This window comes from Fusarium falciforme, chromosome 9 (assembly GCF_026873545.1).
Source record: "Fusarium falciforme chromosome 9, complete sequence".
NCBI classification, from domain to species: Eukaryota; Fungi; Ascomycota; class Sordariomycetes; order Hypocreales; family Nectriaceae; genus Fusarium; species Fusarium falciforme.
The window spans coordinates 2,558,678-2,585,411 of NC_070552.1; the positions used below are offsets into that span (position 1 = coordinate 2,558,678).

At 53.1% G+C, this 26,734-nt stretch overlaps 13 protein-coding genes across 13 annotated transcripts; 8 read left to right on the forward strand and 5 right to left on the reverse strand.

Annotated features, from left to right (window-relative positions):
- Positions 1-1,175: 1,175 nt before the first annotated feature.
- NCS54_01167000 (Hypothetical protein) lies at positions 1,176-2,402 on the forward strand (the record flags this gene model as incomplete). Its single annotated transcript, XM_053156937.1, has 1 exon — positions 1,176-2,402. The coding sequence occupies one exon, from the start codon at positions 1,176-1,178 to the stop codon at positions 2,400-2,402; it is 1,227 nt and encodes a 408-aa protein (XP_053012912.1).
- A 160-nt stretch (positions 2,403-2,562) lies between these two features.
- On the reverse strand, positions 2,563-4,558 carry NCS54_01167100 (MFS domain-containing protein; the record flags this gene model as incomplete). Its single annotated transcript, XM_053156938.1, has 12 exons — positions 2,563-2,834; positions 2,891-2,978; positions 3,025-3,088; positions 3,138-3,325; positions 3,375-3,575; positions 3,624-3,675; positions 3,729-3,872; positions 3,927-3,998; positions 4,048-4,115; positions 4,166-4,268; positions 4,319-4,387; positions 4,443-4,558. 12 exons carry the CDS (start codon positions 4,556-4,558, stop codon positions 2,563-2,565), a joined length of 1,437 nt encoding a protein of 478 aa, XP_053012913.1.
- Positions 4,559-5,395: 837 nt separating this feature from the next.
- NCS54_01167200 (Cysteine--tRNA ligase) lies at positions 5,396-8,007 on the reverse strand (the record flags this gene model as incomplete). Its single annotated transcript, XM_053156939.1, has 3 exons — positions 5,396-6,421; positions 6,470-7,615; positions 7,669-8,007. The coding sequence occupies 3 exons, from the start codon at positions 8,005-8,007 to the stop codon at positions 5,396-5,398; spliced, it is 2,511 nt and encodes an 836-aa protein (XP_053012914.1).
- A 481-nt stretch (positions 8,008-8,488) lies between these two features.
- On the forward strand, positions 8,489-9,991 carry NCS54_01167300 (TRNA (adenine(58)-N(1))-methyltransferase catalytic subunit TRM61; the record flags this gene model as incomplete). The annotated part of the gene is made up of 1 exon (XM_053156940.1): positions 8,489-9,991. One exon carries the CDS (start codon positions 8,489-8,491, stop codon positions 9,989-9,991), a length of 1,503 nt encoding a protein of 500 aa, XP_053012915.1.
- A 901-nt stretch (positions 9,992-10,892) lies between these two features.
- On the forward strand, positions 10,893-11,558 carry NCS54_01167400 (Hypothetical protein; the record flags this gene model as incomplete). Its single annotated transcript, XM_053156941.1, has 1 exon — positions 10,893-11,558. The coding sequence occupies one exon, from the start codon at positions 10,893-10,895 to the stop codon at positions 11,556-11,558; it is 666 nt and encodes a 221-aa protein (XP_053012916.1).
- A 402-nt stretch (positions 11,559-11,960) lies between these two features.
- Positions 11,961-12,427, forward strand: NCS54_01167500 (Small nuclear ribonucleoprotein Sm D3; the record flags this gene model as incomplete). Its single annotated transcript, XM_053156942.1, has 3 exons — positions 11,961-12,008; positions 12,071-12,131; positions 12,192-12,427. The coding sequence occupies 3 exons, from the start codon at positions 11,961-11,963 to the stop codon at positions 12,425-12,427; spliced, it is 345 nt and encodes a 114-aa protein (XP_053012917.1).
- Positions 12,428-12,748: 321 nt separating this feature from the next.
- Positions 12,749-14,674, reverse strand: NCS54_01167600 (Hypothetical protein; the record flags this gene model as incomplete). Its single annotated transcript, XM_053156943.1, has 1 exon — positions 12,749-14,674. One exon carries the CDS (start codon positions 14,672-14,674, stop codon positions 12,749-12,751), a length of 1,926 nt encoding a protein of 641 aa, XP_053012918.1.
- A 566-nt stretch (positions 14,675-15,240) lies between these two features.
- On the forward strand, positions 15,241-16,290 carry NCS54_01167700 (Hypothetical protein; the record flags this gene model as incomplete). The annotated part of the gene is made up of 1 exon (XM_053156944.1): positions 15,241-16,290. One exon carries the CDS (start codon positions 15,241-15,243, stop codon positions 16,288-16,290), a length of 1,050 nt encoding a protein of 349 aa, XP_053012919.1.
- Positions 16,291-16,987: 697 nt separating this feature from the next.
- NCS54_01167800 (GH18 domain-containing protein) lies at positions 16,988-19,249 on the forward strand (the record flags this gene model as incomplete). Its single annotated transcript, XM_053156945.1, has 4 exons — positions 16,988-17,018; positions 17,068-17,875; positions 18,018-18,043; positions 18,336-19,249. 4 exons carry the CDS (start codon positions 16,988-16,990, stop codon positions 19,247-19,249), a joined length of 1,779 nt encoding a protein of 592 aa, XP_053012920.1.
- A 323-nt stretch (positions 19,250-19,572) lies between these two features.
- On the forward strand, positions 19,573-21,882 carry NCS54_01167900 (HET domain-containing protein; the record flags this gene model as incomplete). The annotated part of the gene is made up of 1 exon (XM_053156946.1): positions 19,573-21,882. One exon carries the CDS (start codon positions 19,573-19,575, stop codon positions 21,880-21,882), a length of 2,310 nt encoding a protein of 769 aa, XP_053012921.1.
- A 235-nt stretch (positions 21,883-22,117) lies between these two features.
- Positions 22,118-23,287, reverse strand: NCS54_01168000 (Hypothetical protein; the record flags this gene model as incomplete). The annotated part of the gene is made up of 1 exon (XM_053156947.1): positions 22,118-23,287. The coding sequence occupies one exon, from the start codon at positions 23,285-23,287 to the stop codon at positions 22,118-22,120; it is 1,170 nt and encodes a 389-aa protein (XP_053012922.1).
- Positions 23,288-24,609: 1,322 nt separating this feature from the next.
- On the forward strand, positions 24,610-25,227 carry NCS54_01168100 (Hypothetical protein; the record flags this gene model as incomplete). The annotated part of the gene is made up of 1 exon (XM_053156948.1): positions 24,610-25,227. The coding sequence occupies one exon, from the start codon at positions 24,610-24,612 to the stop codon at positions 25,225-25,227; it is 618 nt and encodes a 205-aa protein (XP_053012923.1).
- Positions 25,228-25,354: 127 nt separating this feature from the next.
- NCS54_01168200 (Nucleoside diphosphate kinase) lies at positions 25,355-26,385 on the reverse strand (the record flags this gene model as incomplete). Its single annotated transcript, XM_053156949.1, has 6 exons — positions 25,355-25,554; positions 25,607-25,717; positions 25,772-25,830; positions 25,886-25,929; positions 25,989-26,019; positions 26,096-26,385. The coding sequence occupies 6 exons, from the start codon at positions 26,383-26,385 to the stop codon at positions 25,355-25,357; spliced, it is 735 nt and encodes a 244-aa protein (XP_053012924.1).
- Positions 26,386-26,734: the final 349 nt, after the last annotated feature.

Here is a 26,734-nt window from a genome sequence, read left to right on the forward strand (position 1 = left end):
TGTGTAACACGATAGCCCTTCGATGTCGGCAGCTGTCGGCCACTGCCAAGCGGTTTTTGTTAGTTTATTGCTGTCCCCATTTGAGGTAAAGAAAAATGGCTTCCGGCGTGTAGGTGGGAAGCAAGGAGATGCCTTGTAACCTATAATTAACTAGAATATGCGCAACTTGCAGTGCTGCGGCTGCCCGTCGGGATCTGGTTGGCATTGGTTACACCTTTCGTTTCCAGCACAAACAACGACCCTGGCAAGCGCAAACCGCTTTTCCTGGTAAAGAAGCTTGTAGCGAATGAGAAGAACCCCTGATTCAGTTTCTCTGGTGACCGTGGAACATTCCTGAACCCAGCTGTCTGAGGCAATGGTGTTTGCTGACGGTCTAGGTTAGGATCATTGGGGCTGACTACTACGATGCATGCCATCTCTTGACTGACTTGGCTCAGTCTACGGACTTAGCTCAGTGAGACGTATTTATTTTATGGTGGTTCCAGAGCTGAGTTATACATAAAATACTGGGACATTGACTGGAAATTGTAACAGTGTCTCTTCAAAGCTCCCCATTGTCCTTGTTTCAGCACCCTTAGTTTTGTGTATGGCCAACATCATCTGTCCCCGAGACATCTCAAGTACCTTGTTACTCTCAATTCCTGTTAACCTAGGCCTTGGAAACTAAAGGAAACCGAGGCTATTACCATCCTACTGCAACAGCCGACATTGGCCGCAGCTTAGAACAGAGTCGTGACGTAAACAAGCGGCTGAGCCCGCTCATTGCCCCTGAGTAAATCCGGGCCACATATCTCGATCGGAAGCTTTTCTTGATGGCCTTTTCTAAACTTTGCCATGGCGGGAACGAAGCGTTACAGGGCAATTGGTTGATTGTCTCAAGTGGGGAACGCCTTCTCCCCCGCAATGTCCGCATTGTAGCGTCATTGACGTCACCAGCCGGAGCTTTGTCCCTGAGCTTGAGACGGAGGTGTTTGTTTATTTGTCGTCATGGCTGAGTAACGTCATGTCAATTGGGAATGAGAAAACATTCAAAATGTAGCAGGTGCCGACTTTGTTTGTCTTGCTCCTCTCTCATCATCACCAACTTCTTCTTTCTCCCTCAATTGACCTTGATCTCTATTCAACCACCCCGAATCTAACTCGACCTCCTGCATTCCTCTTCTTAACCTGACATCATGATTCCCGCTCGCCCCCTCATTCGATCCAGCCTCCCCCGAGCGGCACGCTCTGTCCGCGCCCCTCGCCGGCAGCATATTCGCTTTCAATCGACTTCTACAGGCAGTGCTACCTCAAGCAACACACACCTGGCAGCTGGAATTGCTGGAGGTGTTGTCGGCTCGGCTATTTTCTACGGCGTCTATTCCTTCACTCCAGCTGGACGAACTGCCTCAAAACTCAACAAGGCCGCAAAGGAGGCTGAGAAGAAGTACGAAATCGCTGCCAAGAAGCTTCAAGAGAAGACTCCCAATGCTGAGCAGGCTGTCAACTACATCAAGGAGTTTGCCTACTCATACGTTGGATGGATCCCTGGTGGTCGCGCATACGTTGACGCTGCTTTCAACGATTGGGACAAGGTCCGAGAGAACAACAAGGATGAGGCCGACAAGCTCGTCAACGACGCCTACAAGCAGTTTCAGGATCTTTCCAAATCTGGTCTGAGTCTTGAAACCGCGTACAAGGCCTACGATGTCCTCGCCGACCTCTCCAAGAAGATCGCAAACCTCGCCGGCGACGCCATCAGCGACATCATCGACAACCACCCTCAAGTCAAGGAGAAGCTCGGCGGAAACGTCGACCAGCTGAAGGAACTTGGTGAGCGTTACGGTCCCGAGGCGAAGAAGCAGGTGGATGAGACCTGGAAGCAGGTCAAGGACATCTTTGCTGGAGGTTTCAGCGCCAGTAGCATAGACAAGGCGCGCAAGCTCATCGAGGAAAAGGTTGAGCAGGTCAAGAAGCTGGGCGACGAGGCATGGAAGAAGGGTCTCGAGGAGGCCAAGCCCTACCTTGACAAGAACCCCAAGGTCAAGGAGCTCCTCGAGAAGAACGCCGACGCCCTCAAGCAAGGCAACGCAAAGGAGGTCTTTGACAAGGCCAAATCGGCCGTTGATTCTGGCGATCTTGGCGGTCTCGAGAAGTACGTCAAGGACGCGACTGAAAAGGTCAAGTCCAAGGGATCTGGGCTTACAGACGGCTGGGTAGATCTGGACAAGTACATCAAGCAGATTCCTCAGGGTGAGGATGTCCTGAACAAGCTGCAGCAGCTGGGTGAGGTGGCAGAAAAGCACAAGGAGGAGGGAGAAAAACTCTTCAAGGAGACTGTCGAGGAGTTGAGACATGTGCTCGAGAAGAAGTCCGAGAAGGCTCAGGAGATTGCGGACAAGGCCAAGAAGGAGGCCAAGTAGAGGTGCAATCTTGTATTCTAGTATTCCTATCATGATATCCTCTTAATACCTAGTCATCACTTGTTGCGCTCTATACTCTAGTACCCAACAATAATCGCCATAAGTCCTTCAATCAGCTTATTCACAATTCCCAAGGTGACTCTCACCCACGAGGACTCTATCAAGGGCTGTACTTTAGACCCCCACGGGCGATCCGTCGACCATTGAGGAAATAGTACTGCAAGTTGGCAACAACAGACGCAACCAAGCCAACAGACACAACCGCCACAATTACAGTCCAACCAGTTTCATACAGGGGCGCGTCCTTTTGCTGGAACAGCTGGCTTCCGATGATTCCGGATGCGTTGGCCGACATGATGAGGATGGCCATGGTGATGGAGCGTTCGCCTGCGGTTCCGGCGTTGAGGGCCATCCATGAGCCGTTGAGAGGGTCTGAAGGTGGTTGTTAGACTTGATCCTGAGAGGTCGGTTCTGGCGGTGGAACTTACGCCATTGCCAGCCGAAGCTGAGGGTGCAAGTTAAGAGAGCGAATCTCTTGTGTCCATCAGTTGATTTGATGAGAAGACGATCTCCGATCTGGTTCAAGTTAGCCAAGCCCGATCTTTCTGGAAAGCCAACATACTGCAAAGGCCCAGAAAATGAAAATTCCAAGGGTCACTAGGGGCCCACGCATCCGGAGCTTGTCACTATCACCAGTTAGCTGCCATCCCTCTACAAACATAGTCATCAACGTACCCTAGATAACCCCAAAGAAGATTGCTAATGATGAGGACCCAACCACCAATGGAGACCAGAGCGTTGGACTTGAGTCTCTCGTATCCAAATGACCTGACAAGGGTAGGCGAGTAAGAACCCATAGTGGTGGCTGGCGCAAGACCCGCGATGGTGAGAATGACGTGAGGAATAAGTTTCCAGTTGGTCAACTGCACATATTAGATACCATAAGCTCAACAGGATATGAACCGTACGTACCACATTCTTGAACTCTTGCTTTGTGATCTGAGGCTTAACGTGGATCTTGGACGGGTCGTCAAGCAAGATTCTCTTGGTAAGGATGCGCGCCTCATCTTCTGTGAAGAGACGGATCTTGAGGAGAGAGACGGGGTTGTGGGTGGTATCTGGGAAGAGGGATAGGAAGACGAGGCCCGTGAGGATGGTGAAGATTCCCTCGAGCTGCTTTTGTCAGTTGATGCTACCCATGATGGATGAATCAAGACTCACAATGAAAAGCCATTGCCAACCAGCAAGCCCAGCGATGCCTCGCATGTGCAGACTATCATCTTGGATCAGCGAGTCATCTGCAGAGATGAAACATTCTTTACTTACATGCCATAAGCGATGAGGCCAGAAGAAGCCGAAGCAATCATGTTTCCGAGAAAGTACCAAGAGAATCGCTTGCTAGTCTCATCTTTCTTGTACCATCGAGTGATGGTGTACAGACCAGCGGGGATAAAACCGGCCTCGCAGAGACTGTCCATGTAAAGTAAGTTACTGTACCATAAGGACCAAAGGGAAATAACTTACCCAAGGAGAAGCCGAGTCGAGAGAAACGCGGCGAGTCCCTTCTGAAAAGCCTGAAATGTGGCGACGAGGCCCCTAGAGAAGAGTCAAGATAGTGTCAAGCGTCTGGAAAAAGGGTGCTCACCATGCCAGAATCTGTGAGCCAATCCACTTGGATGGTCCAAGACGGTAAAGAATAACGTTGCTGGGAATCTGGAAACGTTAGAAGACAAGATGGAGGCATGGGGTCGAAGAGAACTGACTTCTAGAAGAACGATTCCCAGGGATAGGAGTTGTTGGCCCACGTTGAACTGGTTCTGTGTAATGCCCACATCCTCAAAGAAGAAGTCTGTAAGCGCATTTCCACTATGACCAAGTTAGCAGTTTGCACGATGAACAAGCAGTCTATAACGTACATGTTTCCTCGGTCTAGCTGAAGGGCAAAGAATCCCAGGATCAGAAGAGGCATGACTGTTCGGTCGATCCTAGCAGGCAACATATATTAGCAAAGGAGAAATGGTCGATTGACAAGAGTCTTACTTTCGGACCAGTCTCTTCTCCTCTTCCTCAGTCCAGTCAACCTCACTAGCGTCGACATCGCTATTGCTGCCACTGTTCTGGTTGCTGGCCACAGCCTCATCAATATATTTCTCCATCTTTGGCATATAATTGATTCTGCAAAAGCTGACAAGAGATATCCTGGATGATGAACATGATCTTCGGGGGACATCTCCCTCTTCTTATCCCCAAGGACCATCGCCCACATCGCGACGACCCGCGGAATCCTCTACGAGCTAGTCCCTGTTCGCGAATAGTGTCGTGGGACAAGTTTGCAGAGTTCGGGGGGTTGTGGAGTATATGCCATCTAGTGTTGCAGTCACGCAATCGACAAGTGCAAGCAGAGCAAATCCCGGCCTTCACATTCCCATGGCGTCCCATTCGTGAACCTCGTTGGGATATATCTCCTAGCGTGATCCTGCACTGTCATGTAAGCGTCTGGGCAAATCGTGCGGCAGTCTTGCACAATAGTCTAGACTGCCGTTGGACTCGGGATAGCTTCACCGTCTGCCCGGTACTAGACACTCGCTACGCCATCCGAAGCGATTGAGCAAACCCAATCTGGATTTCAGCTTCAGATTCAGAGACGCAGTTGTCTAAAGTTGATCTGTCACCCTGTCTTGGCCTGTCTGAACCCGCGCTGATTCCTCAGCCTCGGTACTGTCCCATGTGTCCTAATCGCAGGGTTTCCATCACGACATTGGCATTAGACTCGTAACTCCTCGGAATGGCGAGCTCGACTCTTGTCATGTTAATCATGCCGACATCCGAGCTGAAAATGTGATAACCCAGAGTAAAAAATCGTGCTCAATTCGGCCTAACCCCACGAAGTGGAAGCCATCGTCAGTCAACTGCTCATACCCTTAGTCGCTTTTCTTGCCTCTAAACTCTTCCTTGTATCTACACCAGCATCACGCCTGTAATTGATCTTAAATCTACAGAAGGCCCTTGGCTTTGAGATCATCGTGCGCCTTCTTCTGTCGATCCCACTGTTTCTTCAATCCCTTTAGTTGACTCTTGGGCACATCGCTTCCGTCCTTCATCCTTGTCGGCAATCCTTGCTCGTCCCAAGCGCTGTACCTCTCATCGCCCTTGAACATCTCCTCAGGCGGCACCTTGGCCTTTTCTCGGGCCTCAAGCTCGGCCTTCTCCCGAGCGAGACGGGCCTCTTCCTTCTTTCGAGCCTTCTCGGCGGCTTGAGCGGCCTTCTCTTCACGAGCGGCAATCAGCTCAGCGGCAGGGACGAACTTGATCAAAGAAGCCTGGTTGTCGGGCCGATCATCCAGGTAGACACCCAGATTGGTGAGATCCTCGTCACGGATGCGATCTGTCAGAGCAAGAATCGCCTTCTTGGTCTCAGGAGATTGGCTGGAGACGATTCGTCGGAGCTCATCTCGAAGCTTGGACACGGAGCGAAGGTAGGGCAGTGCCAGTTGCTCAGGGTCTCGCGAGCCACTTGAAGCGATCGACTCAAACTCGGCGGTGGGATCCTGCTCGAGCAGTGCAGAGATAGCCTCGCTCTCCAGGGACAGGTCGGATACGTCCGACTTGACCTTGGCAAAGGCCTCTGCGTAGGGTTGCACGGCCGTCTTGGGCTCGACGTCAGCAGCAATGACTGTCGCCCAGCCAAGGCCGTCATATGGAGCTGTCGCGTTGGCGTCAAGGCCAAAGATGCCAACAACCTTGGTGATCCATCGAGCAATCGTCTCGAGAGCTGCGAGATCAGCGTCCTTGTTGTCCCTCAAGTGAACGTTGGCTGTGTTGACCAGCTTGAGAATGACAGACATGGCTCGTGGTGTGTCGAAAGAGTTGGTCAGAGCAGCCTCAAACTCCTGCTTCGCTTGCTCAAGCTCGGCCAGGAGACCCTCAGTTGGCTTGGCATCTTCGTTGATAGACACCGACTTGACGCCGCTCGAGATACCAGCCTCGGCGAGAAGCGCCTTGACATTGATGAAGAAGTTCTGTATGCGTTAGTAGAGACTCATCGATACAGCACAACACAAACTCACGCTAATAGTAGACTCCCAGTTGTCAGCCTGCAATCGCATATCGGGCGAAATCTCGACACCATCGTTCCATCGGCCCATGAGGAAGACGATTCGCATGCCCCGGGGAGAGTAATTCGTAGCCAGCGCATCCTGAATAGTCTGGAAGTTCTTCAAAGACTTGGACATCTTGGAACCAGAGATGGACAAGTGACCCATGTGGAGGAAATAGTTGACCCAGGTGTGCTCTCCCTTGCCGTGCTCGCAGAAGTAGGCCTCACTTTGGGCCAGCTCATTGTCGTGGTGAGGGAATGCGAGATCAATGCCACCAGAGTGAATGTCCATCTGTGCGCCCAGAACATCAGAGGCCATGACTGAGCACTCAATGTGCCATCCAGGGCGACCATTTCCCCAAGGGCTGGGCCAGTAAGGCTCACCGGCCTTGGACTTCTTCCACAGGGCAAAGTCGCCTGGGTTCTTCTTCCCACCGAGGTTCTTGGAGAGCGATCCCTCGCCCTCCTCCTGAAGAGACTTGTCGTTTCGGTTGTCGGGCCGCAATCGCGCATAGGTGTTACCAGCCTTCTCAAATGCGGAAATGTCAAAGTAGACAGACCCCTCGGCCTCATATGCGAACCCCTTGTCAACAATTCTCTCGACGAACTTGGCGATCTGGGGAACGTATTCGGTGACACGGGTGATAACGTCGGGTCTGAGAACGTTCAACGCATCCATATCCTCCATGAAGAGAGCCTCCATGCTCTGGGTAAGGTCGGTGAACATGGTCTGATCGCTGGTGTCGATAGTCTCCTTGTAGAGGGAATCGAGATAGGGAAGGAGGATTTCGTCGGCGCCAGGGAAGATCTCGCCTCCATTGATGGCATCGGCAGCGGCTGTCATGTTGCTGAGGTGCATCTTGACCTTGGCCTCGTCGTCTCCAGGCTTGCCCTCTCCAGAGATGGTTCCTCCAGCAAGCACTCCTCCATATCCGGATTCTCTCCGCTGGGCATAGTTGGTCGCATCGAGGTCCTCCCCATCGTTGAGGAGCAGAGGCAGGCTGCTCTTGGCGTATGCGCGGAAGGCGGCGAGGGCAAGCTCCCGGAGTTCGTCCTTGGAGTAGGTCTTGTTCTTCTCGAGTTCAAGCAAACGTTGTCGTCGAGCCTTGATGATGATCTAACTGCGGTTTAGACAAAGTCGCAGGCCCTTTAGCAGCTTCTCATCCATACCTTGTCGTCAATGTCGGTAATGTTCATGACAAAGTTGACCTCGAAGCCAAAGTAGTGCTGCAGAATACGGCGGATAATGTCGGTCGACACATAGTTGCGCGCGTGACCCAGATGGCTCTTGTCGTACACGGTCGGACCGCAAGCGTACCAGGCAACCTTGCCCTTCTCAATGGGGACAAAGGGAACTGGAGCGCCCGGGTTGAGCGAGTTGTAGAGCTTCAGCGACTCCATGTTGGTGGTGCCGAAGCTTGGGCGGGACGAGTACGATCGATGGAGGGGTCGAAATCGGGACAATGGAGGGGAGATTCTTGTTAGGGAACGAAGGCGAAATATATTCATCCAGACGCTAAAAGGAGAAGGAGAAGCGAAAGGAAGTAGAGGAGCCGGAAGGGAAAGGGGGTATCGTGAGAGAAGAGAAGAGGATGGGAGGACAAGTATCAAATATCGAAGTAGGTATCGAATCGGCTTGAGTCACCAGGAACGAACGAGTCACAGGGAGAGAAAGACGCCATCAATCAAATTTCGAGGACCCCTCCTCTGGCCAGAGCTACAGGGGATAGCACCTCACCTACAGGGATAGAGCGCTCTGGAACCCATAGTGGCATCCCCCGCCAAGCACCATTGTGCAGCCTCGCCAATAGTCCGCTTTAGCGCATTGACTCAGTGCCCCTCACTGAGTTTATAGTGGGGCAGCTATGATCATTTTCAGCCTCGCGCTGTCCATCTCAAAATATTTTCTTGCCTTGTCGCAGCGGCGAAGATCCTCTCTTTGACATATCAAATTAATACCACAGCCACGCACGAGGCTGCAATCGCGACAATGGCACAGCCCTCGCCCTTTCTCGAGCCAGGAAATGTCACGAGTCCAGGAAACCTTGCAATCATCTTGCTCTCTCGCGACAATCTTCAGCCCATCACCCTCGAGCAGTCAACAGGAGCTGTCGATGGCTACCTTGAAGGCGCAACATTGAACACTCGCTTCGGGTCGTTTCCTCACTCAACGCTGCTCAACATCCCATGGGGATCTCAAGTTCGCGCCTCGGCCGTTGATACGGGCTCAAGAGGGCGTAAGCGACGTCGAGAAGCCACAGACGAGGACACACCGACGACAACTGGCCCGGACGACGATGTCGCGGATGCAAAGTCCAAGCAGGTCAAGAAGGCAGTAACTGCTTCCAGTGGCTTCATTCATATCTTGCGACCAACTCCTGAGCTCTGGACGAGCAGTCTACCCCACCGAACCCAGGTTGTGTACACCCCCGACTATAGCTATATCCTGCAACGAATTCGAGCGGTACCTGGTACTCGCATCATTGAGGCGGGAGCCGGGAGTGGTAGCTTTACGCATGCGTCTGCAAGAGCCGTGTACAATGGCTACCCGAAGGATGAGGACGACGTGAGGGGCAAGGTCTTCAGCTTTGAGTACCACGAGCCACGGTATAACAAAATGCAGGAGGAGATTCACAATCACAAATTGGATGGGGTTGTCAAGATTTCACATCGCGACGTCTATAACGAAGGATTCCTCGTCGACGGCAAATCTCCCCGCGCCAACGCCGTCTTCCTCGACCTACCAGCTCCATGGGAAGCCCTCCACCACCTCTCACGGCAGAGACCCGACAAGGCAAGCAAGGACGGAGATGCCGAAACACCAGAATGGGTTTCACCTCTGGACCCTAAGAAATCCGTCCACATCTGCACCTTCTCACCCTGCATAGAGCAAGTCACACGGACGATAGAGGAGCTCAGACTCTTGGGTTGGACCGACATCGACATGGTTGAAATTTCACATCGACGATTCAACGTGGTCCGTGAGCGCATCGGAGCGAATCTCCCCAACGAGAGAGGCAACATCCTGGCTCCTGCGGACGTGACGGAGGCGGTAGAGAGACTCAAGGAAATCAACCGCAAGACCAAGGAATTCCACAAGGCGCAGCTTCAGGCAGCAAATGGCGAGGGAGACTCGTCGGCCATGGACGTCGACACGCCGGCACCTGCACCCAAGTCCAACGGACAGCAGGAGGATTCGAAGCCGTGGATGCACGGCAAGCTCTACCACCGGCCCGAGACGGATCTCAAAACCCACACGTCTTACCTCACCTTTGCGGTGCTGCCGCGCGAATGGACCGAGGAGGATGAGGCGGCGGCATGGGAGAAGTTCCCCTGCGGAAAGGAGGGCGGAGTCATCGGTAGCCTCAACAAGCAGGCTCGGAAGCAGCAGACGAGAGAGAAGCTGGCGGCCAAGAAGAAGCGCAAGCAAGGAAATGATACCCAAGCAGCAGCGGCAGCGGGAGATACGGAGGACAAGGCAGAGACACAATAATACTTCTCGAGATCTCGAGAGCGGAATGCTTATCGGTACCACTTCTTGTTCGACCCAAGTGATCCTTTTGCTGTCATCCCAATCAGTCATCACCAACGCAAAGAGTGTGACTGTGATTGTCTATCACGCAGTTTCGTTTTACGGACCTACGGATTGTCTGTCTTGTAAGCGCCCTGGTTACACGGCTCTCCCTATCAATACAGTACCCCAACATCCATCTCACCCCAACTCGCATCAGTGGAACGCGCAGTCTCGTCTTAGAAGGCCGCAACGCCAAATGCCAAATCGAGGCAACCTACGAGGCGGCCTCAGCCCACAGGCGTCGCCAAATCAGGGCCCTCGCAGGCCTTCCCCAAACCTTCAATTGGGTAGTCAGCTGCAAGGACACCTGTTCGACGCTGTCATGTCGGGCTTCGATGGGCTCCTCAAAATTTCCTCAGCCAACTGGTGTTGCCAGTGCATGGGTCAGCCTGCCCGCGCGCTGGGTGGCCGGCAACCGAGCCCCCAATCATGGGAAACCCGCCGCTGATGGTTCGACCATGATGGCGTTCCTGGACACACGAGAGGCTGCCTTGTGTGCCTCGACTTGCATGCGGGCTTCCTCGGCGGCGCCAGGGGGGGTCCGACAGTGAGGCTGTCGGCTTGTAATAGGGCCATCCAATGCCTTTAGGTTGTAAATCCTCTCTTCTCGTCGCTGAGCTGCAGTTGTTTTGATGCAGGCTCCCATTGTGCTGAGGCTCGATGGGCACCCCCGCGGGCTTATATCTCAACACCGCATCCTCGCTCGCGTGTGCGCCTGCTGCTGCTGCTGCTGCTGCTCGCCACATTTCTCTGTCACCCTGCTATTTACTAGGGAAACAATTAATTGCCCGAGGCCAGTTGTACCGTACCTGAACTGACCATGAATGAGGCGAACGAACCTAGGCGACGCCGGAGGCATAGAATCGATGCGCCCCAAGCAGTCACAGCATTGAAGCCTCCGGCCGCGGGCGCATTCAGAGGCACCCCGACTACTCAATGGTCCGAATGGGTTCTCCATGCCTCGGCATCGTACTACTACCGAGCGCGTTACATCTCTTACGAGGAGATGGTGAGGGTGATACCCGACGGCAGAAACTCGATCGTCTCGGACAATGTCGGCGGACACATCCACTACCAGTTCATGGGCTTCAACGACGCAATGATGCGCAACCACTACACCACACCAACACAGACTCCGGAGCTGTCGACGTGCTCAGGGACAACGCCCACGACCGCTGAGGCCTTGCCGTTCCAACCACTCCCGAGGATCCAGTACAAGGAGCGCGACTACATCTCAGGGCCGCCGCCCGCTATTGAAGACGGCAAGATGCTGATGAGCGGTGCGCTGTTACCGCCCAAGCCTGACAACACGTACGGAAAAGCCCTCGTGGCGTCGAAACCAAGAATATCAAGACGCAAGCACCAACAGCAGCAGCATCAACAACAACCTGCCGTGCCAAAGAAGAAGGAGAGGAAGAAGTTGGAGGTGGATAAGAGGCAGATGAATTCGAATGTCAAGGTGAGCAAGTGGCTAGATTCCTTGTAAAGCGAGTAGTAGTGCTCTGGATATGTTCTTGTAGTTGTATTATTTGTCAGGGAATGGGGTTTCATTTGGCGATTCTGTTTGATTATACAGTTACAATTCACATTGGAAGTTATACCCAGGGTCAATAACATGGAATATCTGCTCTACACCTGAAGCTGTCATAAAGTATGCCCAACTAGTGAGACTGTTAGGCACTGTGCGCCTCCCAAAAGTCACGCACTTTTGTACAGTGCCAGAACCACCAAAGTTGACGCAACACTCCTCTCGGCCCGGATCAACATTTCCCCACCTACCGCTCCCTCACCACCAAGCCTCGCCAATTTTCACGATATCCCAAGCTCCAGCTCAGCCTCGGCCTCCTCAGCTACACGAACTCGAACGAAACCACACCCCACCGCAACCATGACGTCCACAATCGGCATCCCCATCAAGCTTCTCAACGAGGCACAGGTCCGTACACCTTCTGCACAGCTCTTCTTCAGAATCTAATGAAGCTAATCTGTTTGGTACAGGGCCACATCGTTACTCTCGAAATCACCTCTGGCCAGACCTACCGCGGCAAGCTCCTCGATGGTACGCTCTATATACCCTCTTCCGAACAATCTAATGGAACTACTGCTAATATGCGCACAGCCGAGGACAACATGAACGTCCAGCTCAAGGACATCACCGTCACCGCCCGCGACGGCCGCGTCTCCCACCTCGACCAGGTCTACATCCGTGGCTCCCACGTGCGCTTCTTCATCGTCCCCGACATGCTCCGCAACGCGCCCATGTTCCGCAGCCGAAACGTCCGCGGCCGCGGTGTTGGTCTCGCCCGAGGTCGCGCGACCGTCAGCCGTGCGCGCGCAGGCGGTCGAGGACGGTAGACGACATATTGTGGGGTATACACACCAGCGGCGCGCGGCGGTGGCATGTGCTTGGCGTTCAGGTTATTTGGGTTCTCTTTTGCAAAACGAACAATGGGCTGTGGAAGTCAAGGCAGGCTCAGGTGCGATACCAGTCTAGAAGGAGGACATGCAATGGGAGAGAGAGCCTGGTTCTTGGGATAAACCCCCAAGGTAGAGAGTGGTTGTCGAGATTGAGTAGATGACAAAAAAGAAGGCGTCCGTTACGCCTGGTATCTCGCCACCATCTATCAGCACATATGCTCATGTCTTTCACTTGCTTTTTATAATGTACACGATCCACTACTTCATGCGGTCAAGGGCATCCGATGCCTTTGTTACAAGATGCCGAACCTCATTCAGCACCTTGGTCGCCTCATCGTCATCTGTCCGCGTGTGTTTTTCCTCCCCGTTAAGCACGTCGGCAACACTCTCTTCAGCAGCTCGTACAGCCTTACGGCCCTCCTCACGGACCTCACCCTCCCAGAATGTTCGCGCCGCATCCCACTTCTTCTGCAGCCGACTCATACTCCACATGAAACCCAACGCTGCGACAGCACCTGCTTCGTAGATGGTTGAAGAAAAGGAAGAGACATAGAGGAGAGCGGCGAGTGAAGTGGTGAGTCCTGATGTACCCAGGGACTGCATGACGAGCTTCTGTGCCAGGGCCTGAAGCGCTGGGATGGTCTCGTTTTGGAGATACTTGCGGGTAAAGGCAATATGACCGGGCCATTTAGGGAGGGCTGGGCGAGGTGTTGTCACCGGAACCAAAGGCTCAAGCTCCCCAGAACCGAGGCGCTTCAGCTGAGGCTCTGGGCTGGGCGCATCCTGAACTGAGGGCGGCTGAGGGTATTGCTGTGTGCTCTTTGCAGCCTCTGCAATCTGACCAGTCAGGTAGACAAGTTCCTGCTCTGCTGTCGGTAGGAACCGCTGGCTCAGCATCTCGTTTGTGAGCATGGCCACATCGTCAACCCGCCAGAAGAGCTGCCACCATCCCAGCTTTCGCCATCGCTGGCCCGTAAATGCGAGATCAAGCTCGTCCTGCAGTTCTGTATGTGCCTTTTGTGCCCATGCTGAAAGCCCCTTGTTCAGGTTGGGTGAGAGGGCCAGCGTCTTCTTCGCGTGGGCCTTGATGTGAATGTCCTTGATCTGATTGTGGTTTTCCTCCTTGCATCTCGCCCAGACACTCTCTAGAATCGAGGTGATGAGCCGTCGGACTGCGGGTTTTGTGGTTTCCTCTGAAGAAGTGACGCCCGACTTGAGCCAAGTGGCCAGGGCGGGGAAATTGCTGCTTGTCCATAATCGCTCATATTCCATAGCATTTTTTGTGCTCTGTCGGAAGAGCGTCATGCCCTTTTCTGCGCTGGCGAGATCAACTATCTCGAAGGGAGCCTCAAACTGAGTGCGGTCGATGCCCTTCAAGTTCACGGCCCTCATAACGGCTTCCTCCTCCTCCAGGAACGGCAACCTTGTCGCATTGACCGCCCCCTTCATACCGTCCCCAATCAGAAGAGCTCTGTGAACTGGTGTGGTTACCGGTGTTGACCGATTCTCGGCTGAAGCAATATCAACAGTGGGAACAAGCACATCCTCCACAATCTTGATCCTCGCGACATAGTCATCTCCTTGGGGGTACGGGATGATTGTCTCCATGAAAAGTAGTTCGAGATTGAAGTTGTTCCAGTCGGCAGAAGAGACATTGATCTCGCTGAGCAGATTCGTCTTGCTGACGGAGAGAATTCCTTGCTCCTCCGCGGTCGGCCTGATGCGCACAATGAGGGGCTTCTTGGGGTCGTGATCCTTCAATTGGCGCTCCCATTCTTGTTCATCCTTCAAGGGGTCCGTCACTAGCAGCCTTAATACGTTCTTTGCCGTCTTTCCAGCGTTGGACCCAGGTCCCAGCCCAAGAATTGCAACCCTCACCACTTCCTGGCCAGGCGCTTGCCGCAAGCCCTGGAGGGCCAATTGCATTCGCGAAGGGTTCACGAGAAGCGGGCCGAGTCTCTGCATGTCGAGAAGGTGCTGCTCAAGCTCGGCGCGCGGGTTTCCAACGTTTTCAGGGGTCGAGACGGTCGAATTGAAGCGGGCATCGCGGCGAGTTCGTGGGCGCATCCGGCCGGCCGAGCTGACGGAGCAGAAGGGGCATATCGAGGCGCCCGGGGGCCTCGATGGCCGTGTCAAGGCGCCGAGGCTCCCCAGGCGGGGGAGACGGGCCCTTTGTGAAGCCATTTGCGGATGGATGGCGATGAGGGTTGCTGGAGCTGGAGCTCGGCGAGGAAGCTCCGATCTCAAATCCGGCACGGCAAAACCCGGAGCTCCGAGAATAAGGTGCGTGGGACAAGGAAACGCCTCTCCATTCTTTCAACCTGATCAAAATGACAAAAATACATGTATTTCACTTATTTTTCATGAATGTACGAATCCCAGCCTTGAAAATCCTTTCATATATCTGCTGGTCCTAGATGTGCTAAACACCGACTTCATGGCTCCCGGTGGCGGAGTCGCCTGTGGGAGCTAATGATACCTGCCCAGGTATCAGATCCTCCAAGGCTGAGTTGAACTTTCAGCTCCCAGTCACCAAGATGCCCAACTTGTATCAAGCCCGTGCTTGAACATGTGCTCCCAACCAGTCACAGCCACGTGAATAACCAGGATATTACTTCGAGGATTGCTTGGCGGTCCTTGTAGGCTGACTTGCTGAGCGAGTCTAACGATGGAAGGTCGATTTCTCATCATCAACACGGAAAACTTGTTAACTTCTTGTCTCGAAGCTGTTTCCGTGAAAATATACTCAAATGTCGGATATCAGAGCAGAGATACAAGATGCTTCTCACAAGAATACGGAACTCCTCCGTCTCCTCGCCGAGACGAGCCATGCCAGCTCTTCTCTCACTCAACAACAGAAGATTGTGTTGGATCTCGAAAATCAACTAGCACAATCCGACAAGAAACTCCATGACCTGGATCAAGAGCGACTAGCCAACCTCCAGACACACAAGAAGTATCGCGATAGCCATTTCAGAAAGTTTCTCATCACAGCCAGCGGCAAGAAGGAGTGGTTTGCCGGCATGGCAGACAAAGAGGAACAAGATTACTTTGAGACGCTGCAGCAAGCGCAGCAAGCCCAAGAACACAACTCATCACTCAAAGCCCAACTAGCTCAGGCACAAAATACGTTGGCGAGTGTCCAAAGCCTCGTTCAAAGGCATCGAGGCGTGCAACGACAACTCGACGAATTATACGATGACATCTTTTCAGGCCCAACGCCAGGGTTTCCTGAGGAAGATGAGAAGGAGCAGGAAAGCAACGACGCGCTAGCAGCTTACTTTACGACAAAAGCGAAGCTCGAGGCACACGGCAAGGCGGTAGAGCTACAGGAGCAGGCCGCACAGACGATGATGGTGACCCTTCAGCATATGGACAAAGCACTCATCGCTCACAGGACGTCCAGCACTCTCATGGAACGTCGGGCCCTACACCAAGTGAAAGATAACATTCAGCAGACTAAGAGGACGATAGACCAGTTATCGAAGTTAGGACTAGATAACGGGGCACTTTCCAGGTTCAACACTGATCCCCTTGTCAGACAGCTTAACTCGGCTCTCGGCGACGTCTGGGGGAGAATCGATATCAAGCACAGCTGTGAGGAGGCAGCCCGTTGTGCTTCGATACTCGATGATGCGTTGAGCTATGCCAGAGTGAAGAGAGCCAGTGTGGAACGGGAACTGAAGGAGAGGGAGTTTGAAATGGAAGAGGCAAGAAAGAGGTTACAGAAGGTTCGGGAAGGCATTTTTGAGAGGGTCATTAACGAGGACATGATGCAGTGTCCGTGGGATGCGTCCTGAGTTTGATGAGGCATTGGAACCCTTTGTACTCTTGATCTATCGGATAACGTTACCCTTACCTTGTTGACAGTAGTAGTTCCCAAATTCTATAGCTTGATAGTAACGATTCGTCAACATGTGACTTCTATTTAATCACGCATCATCAAATAAATGTGGTTGTCGTGATTAAGCGGCCTGCATGGCGATACTAGCTTCATTGCTTGTCGCCAATTTGTCGATGGAGAGAGCAAGGTAACAATCAGAGCCATTAACTTGCAAATTGCCAATCAAAGATGAAAAGCTCTCCTTGGTACAAATCAACATAACTCTTGTCAGTTCTAAACGCCAAAACTACACTCACCAGCAAATGAATCGCCCTCGAGACATGGTCAGGGTCCATCCCAAGCCACAGGTGGCCCAAAACGGCAACCAGATCGTCAACCGACATTATCGTCGACCTCATCGGCGTTTTTCCCCCAGATCGGCCAAACAGCCAGGTTCATCGTATTTCCCGCAAAAGGGAAACGATGATTCATGACCAGGACAACCGAGGTTGTCCATTTGGGCTTGGCGCCTGTCGTTGAGTGGGCTATGGCGTTTTAATGTGAAAGAAGCTTATAATTAAGTATGGCCTCAGCAGGGTCCTGGTGCTGAAGAGAGTCCCATCGTTGGACATTCGCATTTTGTTCTTCACTGTCGTCTTTGTTGCACGGCCATCATGAGTGACAGTGAGCAAGGCAGCTCTGGGCGTATGTCTCAAAATCTCGCGATAGCTTCCTCCTTGCTAACTTCTACCAGGCCCGCCCATCGACGGCTACGTCGATCCAAACTTTCCCAATCCCAACGGCGAGTGGGACACGCCCGTCATCATCTACGGTTACACTCCCGCCTTTTCGCTCGCCGTGTTCGCCGCCGTCTGGTTCGCCGTCTTCCTCGTTGTCCACCTCGTCCAGACGATTCGCTTTCGGAGCTGGTACTTCATCACGTTTCCCATCGGGCTCTTGTTTGAGATTGTCGGATACATTGCGCGCTCGCTTTCAGCCAAGGATGATCCGTATCATCTACTATACTTTATCCTCAACTACTTCTTCATCGTCACGGCGCCCGTCTTCCTCGCTGCGGGTGTGTACACTATCCTCTCAGCATTGATACCCCGGCTTGGACGCCGATACTCGTTCCTCCCGCCCAAGGCCATCCTCTGGTTCTTTATTACTTCCGACGTCATCGCAACTGTGGTCCAGATCACAGGCGCTGCTCTCATCGGTGTGCGACAGTCAAACCGCGACGATCCCACAGACGCAAACAACATCCTCCTCGGTGGCTTAGCCTACCAGGTCTTCTCCCTTGGCGTCTTCGTCATCTTGACCGCGAGCTTTCTCTTCCGAAGCCGACAAGAGATTCGTACACGAGGTCGAACACTCACCAGTTTCTGCGTCGCATTCGCAGTAGCCACTATCCTCATCTATCTGCGAACGTGTTTCCGTCTGGCAGAGACGGCAGAGGGATTAGGCGGCCACCTTTATTCCAACGAGATTTACTTTGCTTGCCTCGAGTTTGCTCCCGTGGCGTTGGCTGTGTTGCTGTTTGCTATCTGGTATCCTGGACGGTGCGTGGGTAAGAAAGTGAGAGTGGAGGATTTGGAAAAGGAGCAGCAGAGCGCAGTCAACTTCTGAGATGACAACAGAAGTCAAAGATACCCATCGTTTATTGAATATGTCATTCGAGAGAAATGAAACCGTTGATGCAAGTAAGCTGGCCGTTTTAAACGTTCCTGGTGAGATTCAGTTTCGAGATTACAATGCAACCCCCCAACTTTCAGTGGCTGCATACCTGCCATAGCCTAAAGTTACAGCGCCTCCGCCTAAACCTGCATCAACCTAGAGCCTCTACCTTCAACATCACCGAATAACGTTAACACGCAACATCTCGAACTCAAAGCTCCTCGCCCCAGATGCCTCCCCTCCCTGCCTCCTCCAATCCCCTCCCCCGCCTCATAACCTACTACCAAACTCATCATGACTCCTCTGGAAACCTCATCTCTCCTCTCCCGCTCATCACGCAGCCAGGCATCACCATCACCCACGTCATTGTCGCCGCCATCCACATAAACGACAAGCCCGAGGACATCACCCTCAACGACCACCACCCATCTCACCCCCGCTTCCAGACCATGTGGGCCGAGCTCCGCGTGCTGCAGGCCTCGGGCGTGAAAGTCATGGGCATGCTGGGCGGCGCTGCCAAGGGGAGCTATCAGCGCCTTGACGCCGACCAGGAGCAGTTTGACAGGTTCTACGGTCCTGTGAGGGACATGATTCGGGAGCGTGGGCTAGACGGTCTTGATCTGGACGTGGAGGAGGAGATGAGTCTAGGAGGGATCGTTCGACTGATAGATCGCCTTCGAAGCGACTTTGGTCCCAGTTTCATCATCACTTTGGCACCCGTTGCCATGTCTCTGCTCGACTTTACCAAGAACCTCAGCGGCTTCGACTACGAGGCTCTCGAAGTCATGCGGGGCCGCGATATTGCCTGGTACAACACACAATTCTACTGCGGCTGGGGAGACTGCAGTAACCCCCTCATGTACGACCTCATGATCCAAAAGGGTTGGCCTCCGGAGAAGATTGTCATCGGACTCGTCACCAACCCGGAAAACGGCGGTGGCTATGTGCCTATGAACCCTCTCAGCATGGTCCTCACAACACTGCGAGGTCGTTATGGTTCCTTTGGAGGTATCATGGGTTGGGAGTACTTCAACAGCTTGCCTGGAGGTACGGCACGACCGTGGGAGTGGGCGAGGGACATGACCAAACTTCTAAGAGGGCATTTGTTTCCACAGTCGGCAGAAACAGCAGTGGTAACGGATGGGTCGGTACCTACAGCTAACGCAACTAACGAAATCGATGCGGACGCTCCAGGGGGGAAGGATGTAAAGGTTCCGAAGCAGTTCGACTACTACTCGGATGGAGCAGATGATGAATAGATATAGATCTAGAGGCATAAAGTCAAAGATAATGCGCTGACACAAGCTTAGATATTATCAGGCGCCTTCTTATGTTGTGCCTGACTTATACAACGATGATACCAAAGATGAGCGAATCGAGCTGAATTACCATGATCAGGCCTAAGCAACTTCACGGGAGCTACAGTCTTCCAGGCCTCGGGTTTTCTTGATCTTTCCTTCGCATACCAATTCTCCAATATCCATTAAACGACTCTTTGTTCCCTCAATCATAGGCGCTGATGTTAAGAGGCCAGCACGAAACCGCAGATCTGACCCGCTATCAATTGCGGCTGAGCATCGCCATGACCCTGCACGATCTTACCAACGACATCAACACCAAAAACCTCAGAGATGAAGGGCTCCCGTCCATGACCAACAATATGAGGCTAGGACTTAGATACAGTTACCATTTTGTGCTCCAGCCAGCTCATCTGGCCGCTGCAGCCGCCCTTATCGCCCTCATAACCAACCGTCATTGGATACGTCGCGCCTTGTCAAGAGCATCACTCTCATTACAAAGCGTCCTCTCAAACAGCTTCTTCCAAGCCTCCCAAGCGATCTTTGGCTTCAGATACAGCGACAAGATCGATGATCAACACATCCGCCTCCTCCGCCTCCCAGACGCAGCCACAGACTCCTCACCAGCCTTCACCCTCCACACATTCTCTCTCAACCAATGTCCCCCGTATCTCGCCATCTCTTACACTTGGGGTCCGCCCGAAGGCGATCCATCTTTCTACACGGCTCATGACCGACAATGCATCCTCCTCAATGGAAAGCCCTTCCCGGTGTTGCCGAACCTCTGTGACGCGCTGTCACAGTTGTGCGCCGCCAGGCCTGGGCAATATCTCTGGGTCGACAGCATCTGTATTAACCAGGCCAGTCTCTCTGAGCGCTCTTCCCAGGTTCCCATCATGGACAGCATCTACAATGGGACAGTCGAGACGATGATATGGCTAGGTCCTGCTTCAGACAAGACGCCTCGGGCTATGGAGGTAGCCCGACAACTAGCAGCAGGCGCAGAAAGCAAGATTCTTGAGTTGGCCAGAGACCAGTCGTACGGGGACGTCTTCATCGTGGATGATCCAGAGGTGCTCAAAAGAAACGGCTTACCACCCCTCACTGCGGTCGACTGGATCGACCTCGGTGACATCTACACCAGAGCCTGGTTCGGACGGGTATGGATGCTCCAGGAGGTTGCCCTATCCCGCAATCCAACAGTTCTAATCAGTCACTACGAGGCTCCATGGGATGTCATAGCAGACGCCGCTGCCCTCACTGGTATGTCCCGCGCCACTCTCGGCCTTGTTGCCCTAGGGAACGGCCGTGAGGGCATTCCCCTTGTTCAAGGCCTCCTCCACGCCATCAATCTTCAGATCGTCCGCCAATGGAGTCAAGGCGAAGCCAGTCGCTTTCGAGAAGTCCTCCAAAGCGTAAACTTTTCCTTCGGCATCGATACAAGTCATCCCTGGAGGATTCTACTGCAACTCTTACTGGGAAGCAACGGGTCCAAGGCAACATTCCGAAGAGATCGTGTTTATGCCCTCCTTGGCCTCGTGAACCACATGGCACGGCTCGAAGGACAACCTCGTCTCAATCTCAAAGTTGACTACCACTCAACCGACGATCAAGTCCTCACAAATCTTGGATTCGCCTTCTTCCAAGAAACCCAATCTCTACATCTCCTCTCCCTCGCCGGTCTCGCTAGCCGTGGCACCAGTTCAAGTTTACCTACCTGGATTCCTTCTTTCGAGACAGTCCATGCTCCCATCCTCAACCCGAACTATAGTAGCCTCCGTCCATTTGATTCCTCAGCTGGCCAAGACGTTGAATTCACTATCGATCAAGACCGCCATCATCTCCATGTCAAAACAATCAGACCTCATCTCGGCAGCATTGAAGAGGTTGGTGAAACATGGTCCGAGATGCTCCATGGTAGCCTCAACAAGTCCATGCAGATCCTCCTCCACTGTGGTACAACATACCTTCCCACTCAGCAACCCATCGTTGAAGCCTTCTGGCGCACTCTCATCATGGACAATGACTTGGTCCAGCGCCCAGCACCACCAAACCTCGTTGAGGCTTTCAGCGCCTGGATGACCATCATAACCATTGCCGCCCTAATCGCTCATCGCCCTTCCAACCCTACCAGCTTCAATCATTTCGATAGCCTCGAACCGCTGTGGACCCTTGCAAACAGCAGAGATTCCACAAACAGCCTCCCCAAGACAAAGGATATGATTCCCCTAGCCTTCGAGTTGGGCATGCCCAAAAACCCCGACGTACCAGTCATCTCCGAATCAGAACGCCGGGCCAGGTTCGAGGCCTGGAATAAAGCCGCTGCTCCTTTCGAGGCCCTACTGCGCTTGACCCTCGTACCCAACAGACGCATTGCGAGGACCATGAGAGGCTACCTTTGTCTAGTTCCGACCGAGGCCCAAGTTGGGGACAAGGTCATGATTGTCGCTGGGTGTCCCACACCCTTGGTCCTGAGGAGGTTCAACGACATTGACGACTGCTTCAGCCTAGTCGGTGATGCCTACGTTCATGGCGCCATGTTTGGGGAACATGTGACAGGAGACTTTTGGTGGACAGACATTTCACTGGTTTGAGAAGCCAAGACACGAGCAAGATGATCAGCCATCAATGGAGTTGTTCAGCGAGACCGGTTGTATTACAAGTGTCATAAAGTAAAGTAAAGCAGGCGAAATACATGTACAGAAGCGAAGGAAGTAAGATAACATGAACCACGAAATCGTCTGTCTCTCATCTCACCCATCATAAACCATCTAACCTGTTGTAGGTACAATAGACCCCAGCAATCGTACACACGCCTCAATCATCACCTCACTGGCATGCCATCCAGGGGCTACACTCAGCTTGGACACTGTAGCTGTTGTACAGGGGGTAGGTACCCTTGACCGCGGCAAGAATTGGGTCAAAGAACTGCTTGTTAAATCGGCCAGTCTCGCAAGTCGAGCAGGCGCTGCTGAGGAAGTTGTCATATGTGGTGTTGTAGCCGAGGTAGCCGATGATGTTCTGGTGAGCAACGTCCACGACCTGGAGGTTGAAGGCTTCGGGCATGACCACCCAGTGCTCAGCGGTAGAGTTGTTCTGGTTCTGGCCTGGGACAGTGGGGTTCTGGTTGAACCAGGTGCTGTTCATGCCAACATCGCGGAGAGCCTTGATCATGATGAGGGTGAGGTGGGAGTCGGAATCAATCTGAATGCCAGCACATTCGATGTTGATGGTATAGCCATCTCCCTTGATGGGCTCAGCGATGCACTTCCCGGACTCTTGATCCCAGGAGAACTTCTCGATGAACGCCTGCCAGGCGTTGGGCCAGTTGAGGAAACGAGGGCTGACCGAGGCGGCGACAAACAGCTTTCCAGTGTTGGGGTCAGGAGTAGGTGCTGGATCGCCACCAGTGGGAGAGGGGACAGGAGTGGCAGGTGGCCGCGAGGAAAAGGTGGTTGCAGGAGGGGCAGGATCCGTTGTCAAAGAGGAAGTTTGAGAGCCCATGTCGTCAGGGCGGGAAGGTGGCTCATCGTCGCGGTTGCAGACAAAGGCGGACCAGCAAACAGCTTCAGGGTTGACGGTCTTGTTGAGAGATGCACTAACAGGGCGACCACGGTAGGCCCAGCAGTTGAGCATCTGGCCACCCTCCTTGGTGGTGACAGCGGAACCAGCCTTGAAACCATCAGGAGTGCTGTCTTCGATGTAAACGGTCCAGACAACACCGTTGGGCATCTTGGCAGTGGCACCTTCAGGGATCCAAGGGTATTTGCCGTTTCTGTAGGGGACCTCGACGGCCATGTCAGGCGCATCAGGGTACTTGTAGGCATCTTCGGGCCACTTGATGTCCTGGTACCAGTTCATCTGCCGGGAGGTCGACCACTTGGGGTGCTGGGGGTTGTCGCCAATGCCACAGTCAGCCAGGATGAGGTCCTCGCCGGGGAAGCGCTGGGCCTGGGCGGCCATCAGGAGAGCGGCGAAGGCCGCGAACTGTCCGAACATCTTTGTGGTGTGGTGGCAGATTCAAAGAGTGAAGAGCGTGGCTGAAGTGATTGTGCTTTGTGTATGGGCTGTGGAGGGAGATTCTGCGAGTTGGCTGAAGTGAACCTTGGATGAGCTGGTTGGTGATGGAAGAGAAGAGAAGAAATGAAGGATGGATTCTCGAGCGAAGAGAGTAAAAACCCAGTCCTATGCCAGCATCTCGGAGTCGGAAGGAGGGAGGGTGATTTGTTGGGGCGGTTGAGGTCATCTCGTCGAATTCTAGGCAGGCGCTCTCACGAACTCACACGATCCGGTATGGATAAGGCAAGAGGGCACACCAGGTCGGTCGTCAGAGACCAAGAGCAATTCCTTCCTTCAAAGGCGATTTGAGTCATTAAGCGCACATTTCATCATTGTTGAGTTGCGTCTGTTGAGAGTGAGGCGGTCAAGACCAGCCAAGGAAGGTGTCTGTATCATAGAAGCAGAGACAGAGGAAGGAGCTTCGGTGCTCTCGATCCCGCTTCGGCACGGTCATCCGAGCGTGTTCAGGGTACTCGGAGAAGTAGCTCCGTGGAGAGGACGGGCTCCTTTGATTCATGGCTGTTGACCTTGAGCAGCATCGACTCGGATTACGGCCGATGGATGATGGTGGTGATCGAGCCAGCAGGTGAAGTCCATATCTCCGGCTTAAGAAGCTACCAGCCCAGCTCATTGACTCTGTTAAACATCGTTCTGCCACTTATTTCTAACCATTCATCCTCTAAATGAGCCCCGAATAATGAAAGCCAACCGGGACAATTGTGTGTAAGTCCGTCCCGAACCCCCCATTGGAAACCGTCATGGACCGTTCATTCAGATACAAGGATAGCAATGCACTGAGGGAGCCAACCCGGACATCCTTACCACAGAAACTGAGCTTGGGGTCTGGAGTGAGCTTGAAATCGCAGAAGCCAGCTCGAGAGTGCGCTCAACAAGTTTAGCTCAATCGTCCTGTGTTCATCCAGCGCTTCAAGGTCACTCCCTGTTTTTAGGAGACAATCTTTGCCAGAGTAAAGAGAACCGTCAATTGAGTTTTTACACGATTAGTTCAAGAGCAAAAAACTATAGCTAACCCAACAATCCATTCAAAATGTACACAGATGCTCTCGAAATTGACAAGCTTACAAGTCTTGCATCTCGTCGCAAGCTGGCTACCCTAAACTCGCACATCGATCAACAGGGGTTGAGGCTGTGAGCAGCTCCACTTAAGAACATCAACTCTTCTCTGTCTCTCTATTTCGTCAGCTTCATTGCTCTTCAAAGCTCCAAACCTCGCCTTGTGTCTTTACTATCGCAAGCCAAACATGCGTCACAGCCTCTTCGCCTTTAATTGGCGCCCCAGCCTTCGTCCCCGCCACGCTCCCTGCGTTTGCCGTACCTCCATCAGGACCAAATCCTCCCAAGCCTCCCGCATCGACCGCATCACGGCCAAGCTTCCCCGCCGCTTACAAAAATACACCAATGGTCTACGAAATGCGCCAGTTTCACACATTGTATCGTTTCTGATCCTGCACGAGATCACGGCGATTGTACCTGTACTTGGGTTGTTCGGGTTGTTTCACTATACCAACTATGTGCCTGTGGACTACGTGACGGGTCACTTTGGGGCCTATGTCGAGGATGGAGTTGGTCGGTTTGAAAGGTACTTCAAGCGCAAAGGCTGGTTCGGGTTCGGACAAGATCAGGAAGATGAGGCGAATGTGCCAAGCACCAGCCCGGGAAATCACGAATCCAAGTCGGAGGACGCCGTCGAACGATGGCATAGTGGAGATGGACGATACAAGGTCGTGGTCGAAGTTGCTCTCGCATACGCCATCACGAAAGCTCTCCTGCCAATCCGAATAATTGGCAGTGCTTGGGCAACGCCATGGTTTGCTGGCGTTCTAGTAAGGGCAAAAGGCATCTTCAGTCGCAAGTCGTAGACATCACAAAGCACAGCCACAAGGTTGAGAAGATTCATGTCTTGATTTTGTTATACCCGTTGAGATTCAGTCATCCCACATGTACGTTTTTCCGTTCCATCGTTCAGGGCGTCACATCATTGACAATCTAAGGCTTCTCGTAGACCCAGTCGAACTGGGAGGTCTTCCAGGAGAGGACCTCACCCTCCTTGAACCAGAGAGCAATCTCCTTCTGGGCGTTCTCGACGGAGTCGGAGCCGTGGCAGACGTTGCGGCCGACGTCGATGGCGTAGTCACCACGGATGGTGCCAGGGGCGGAGGCAAGGGGGTTGGTGGCACCGAGGATGACTGAAAGTTGGTTAGAAGCTGGATATAGTGATGCTGTGACGGGTAGACTTACCACGGCCGGTCTTGACGGCATCACGGCCCTCCCAGACCATGGCGCAGATGGGGCCAGAGTTCATGTACTCAATCAGACCAGGGAAGAAGGGCTTGCCAGCGAGGTCGGCATCTATGAATGGTCAGAATCAATTGGCAATCGGGATAACGGATCGAGGGGACGGACAGTGCTTCTCGAGGTGCTCCTTGCCGGGGGTGACAAGCTTGATGGCGGCAAGCTTGAAGCTGTTTCCAAATGTTAGAACGCAAGAAACGTACGATGCTCGCCAAGATTGCTTACCCTCGGTTCTCGAAGCGGGAGATGATGGGACCAACGAGGCCACGCTGGAGGGAGAAGTGTTAGTTTACGACCTTGACCAAGTTGGCATTGTGCCATTGTTTACCTGGACACCATCGGGCTTGATAGCGATGAAGCTGTAGTAAAGTTAGCACATGTTGTCTGGAGGGGCATCGACCGGAGGGGTAGGTCGACGATGGCGGGGTAGCTCACGTCTGCTCGGTAGAAGACATTGTGATGTTGTTTTGATCTGGGATGACTTGGGATGTGGGAGTGGAGGAAGAGGAGGAAAAGGTAGACTTTGGCTCCGGCACAACTGGAGGTGAAAGGTGGGAAGAAGGCGGTGAAAAGAGGATATAAATGGCCAGGAGGGCGAAGAGGGCGATGAAAATCGGCGGGGACAGATTTTCCGCAGTTCTCCGTAGCGGGTTGCGCTGGTGATTGGGGTGCTTGTCGCCGCCTGCAGCGGGGTTCTCGACTTTTTGGCGGGGCACATCGGCCATGATGAGTTGGCGTTGAGGGGCTGTGGGTGCGAGGAGAAGGGAATTCGCACGGACTCGTGACTTTCAATTGGTCCAAGTTGACACTCTGGAATGAAGAGTTGTCATTAAGGTCTAGGGAGCGATGGATTCAAAGCAAGCGTTGGCAGAGTTGAAACTGATTCGAGCTGAACTGACACGTTCTACTACCTGATAATGACACTAAGTTTAGATAAGCCAATGGGGACAGACTCAACTTACTTCTACACGATACTGCAGAGCGACAGCTATCAACACCAGGGAGCTTCAAGCAGCATACAGTGCAAGAAACCGCAAAAGTCAATCAATCAAAACAGCAACGAAAAACATGCAA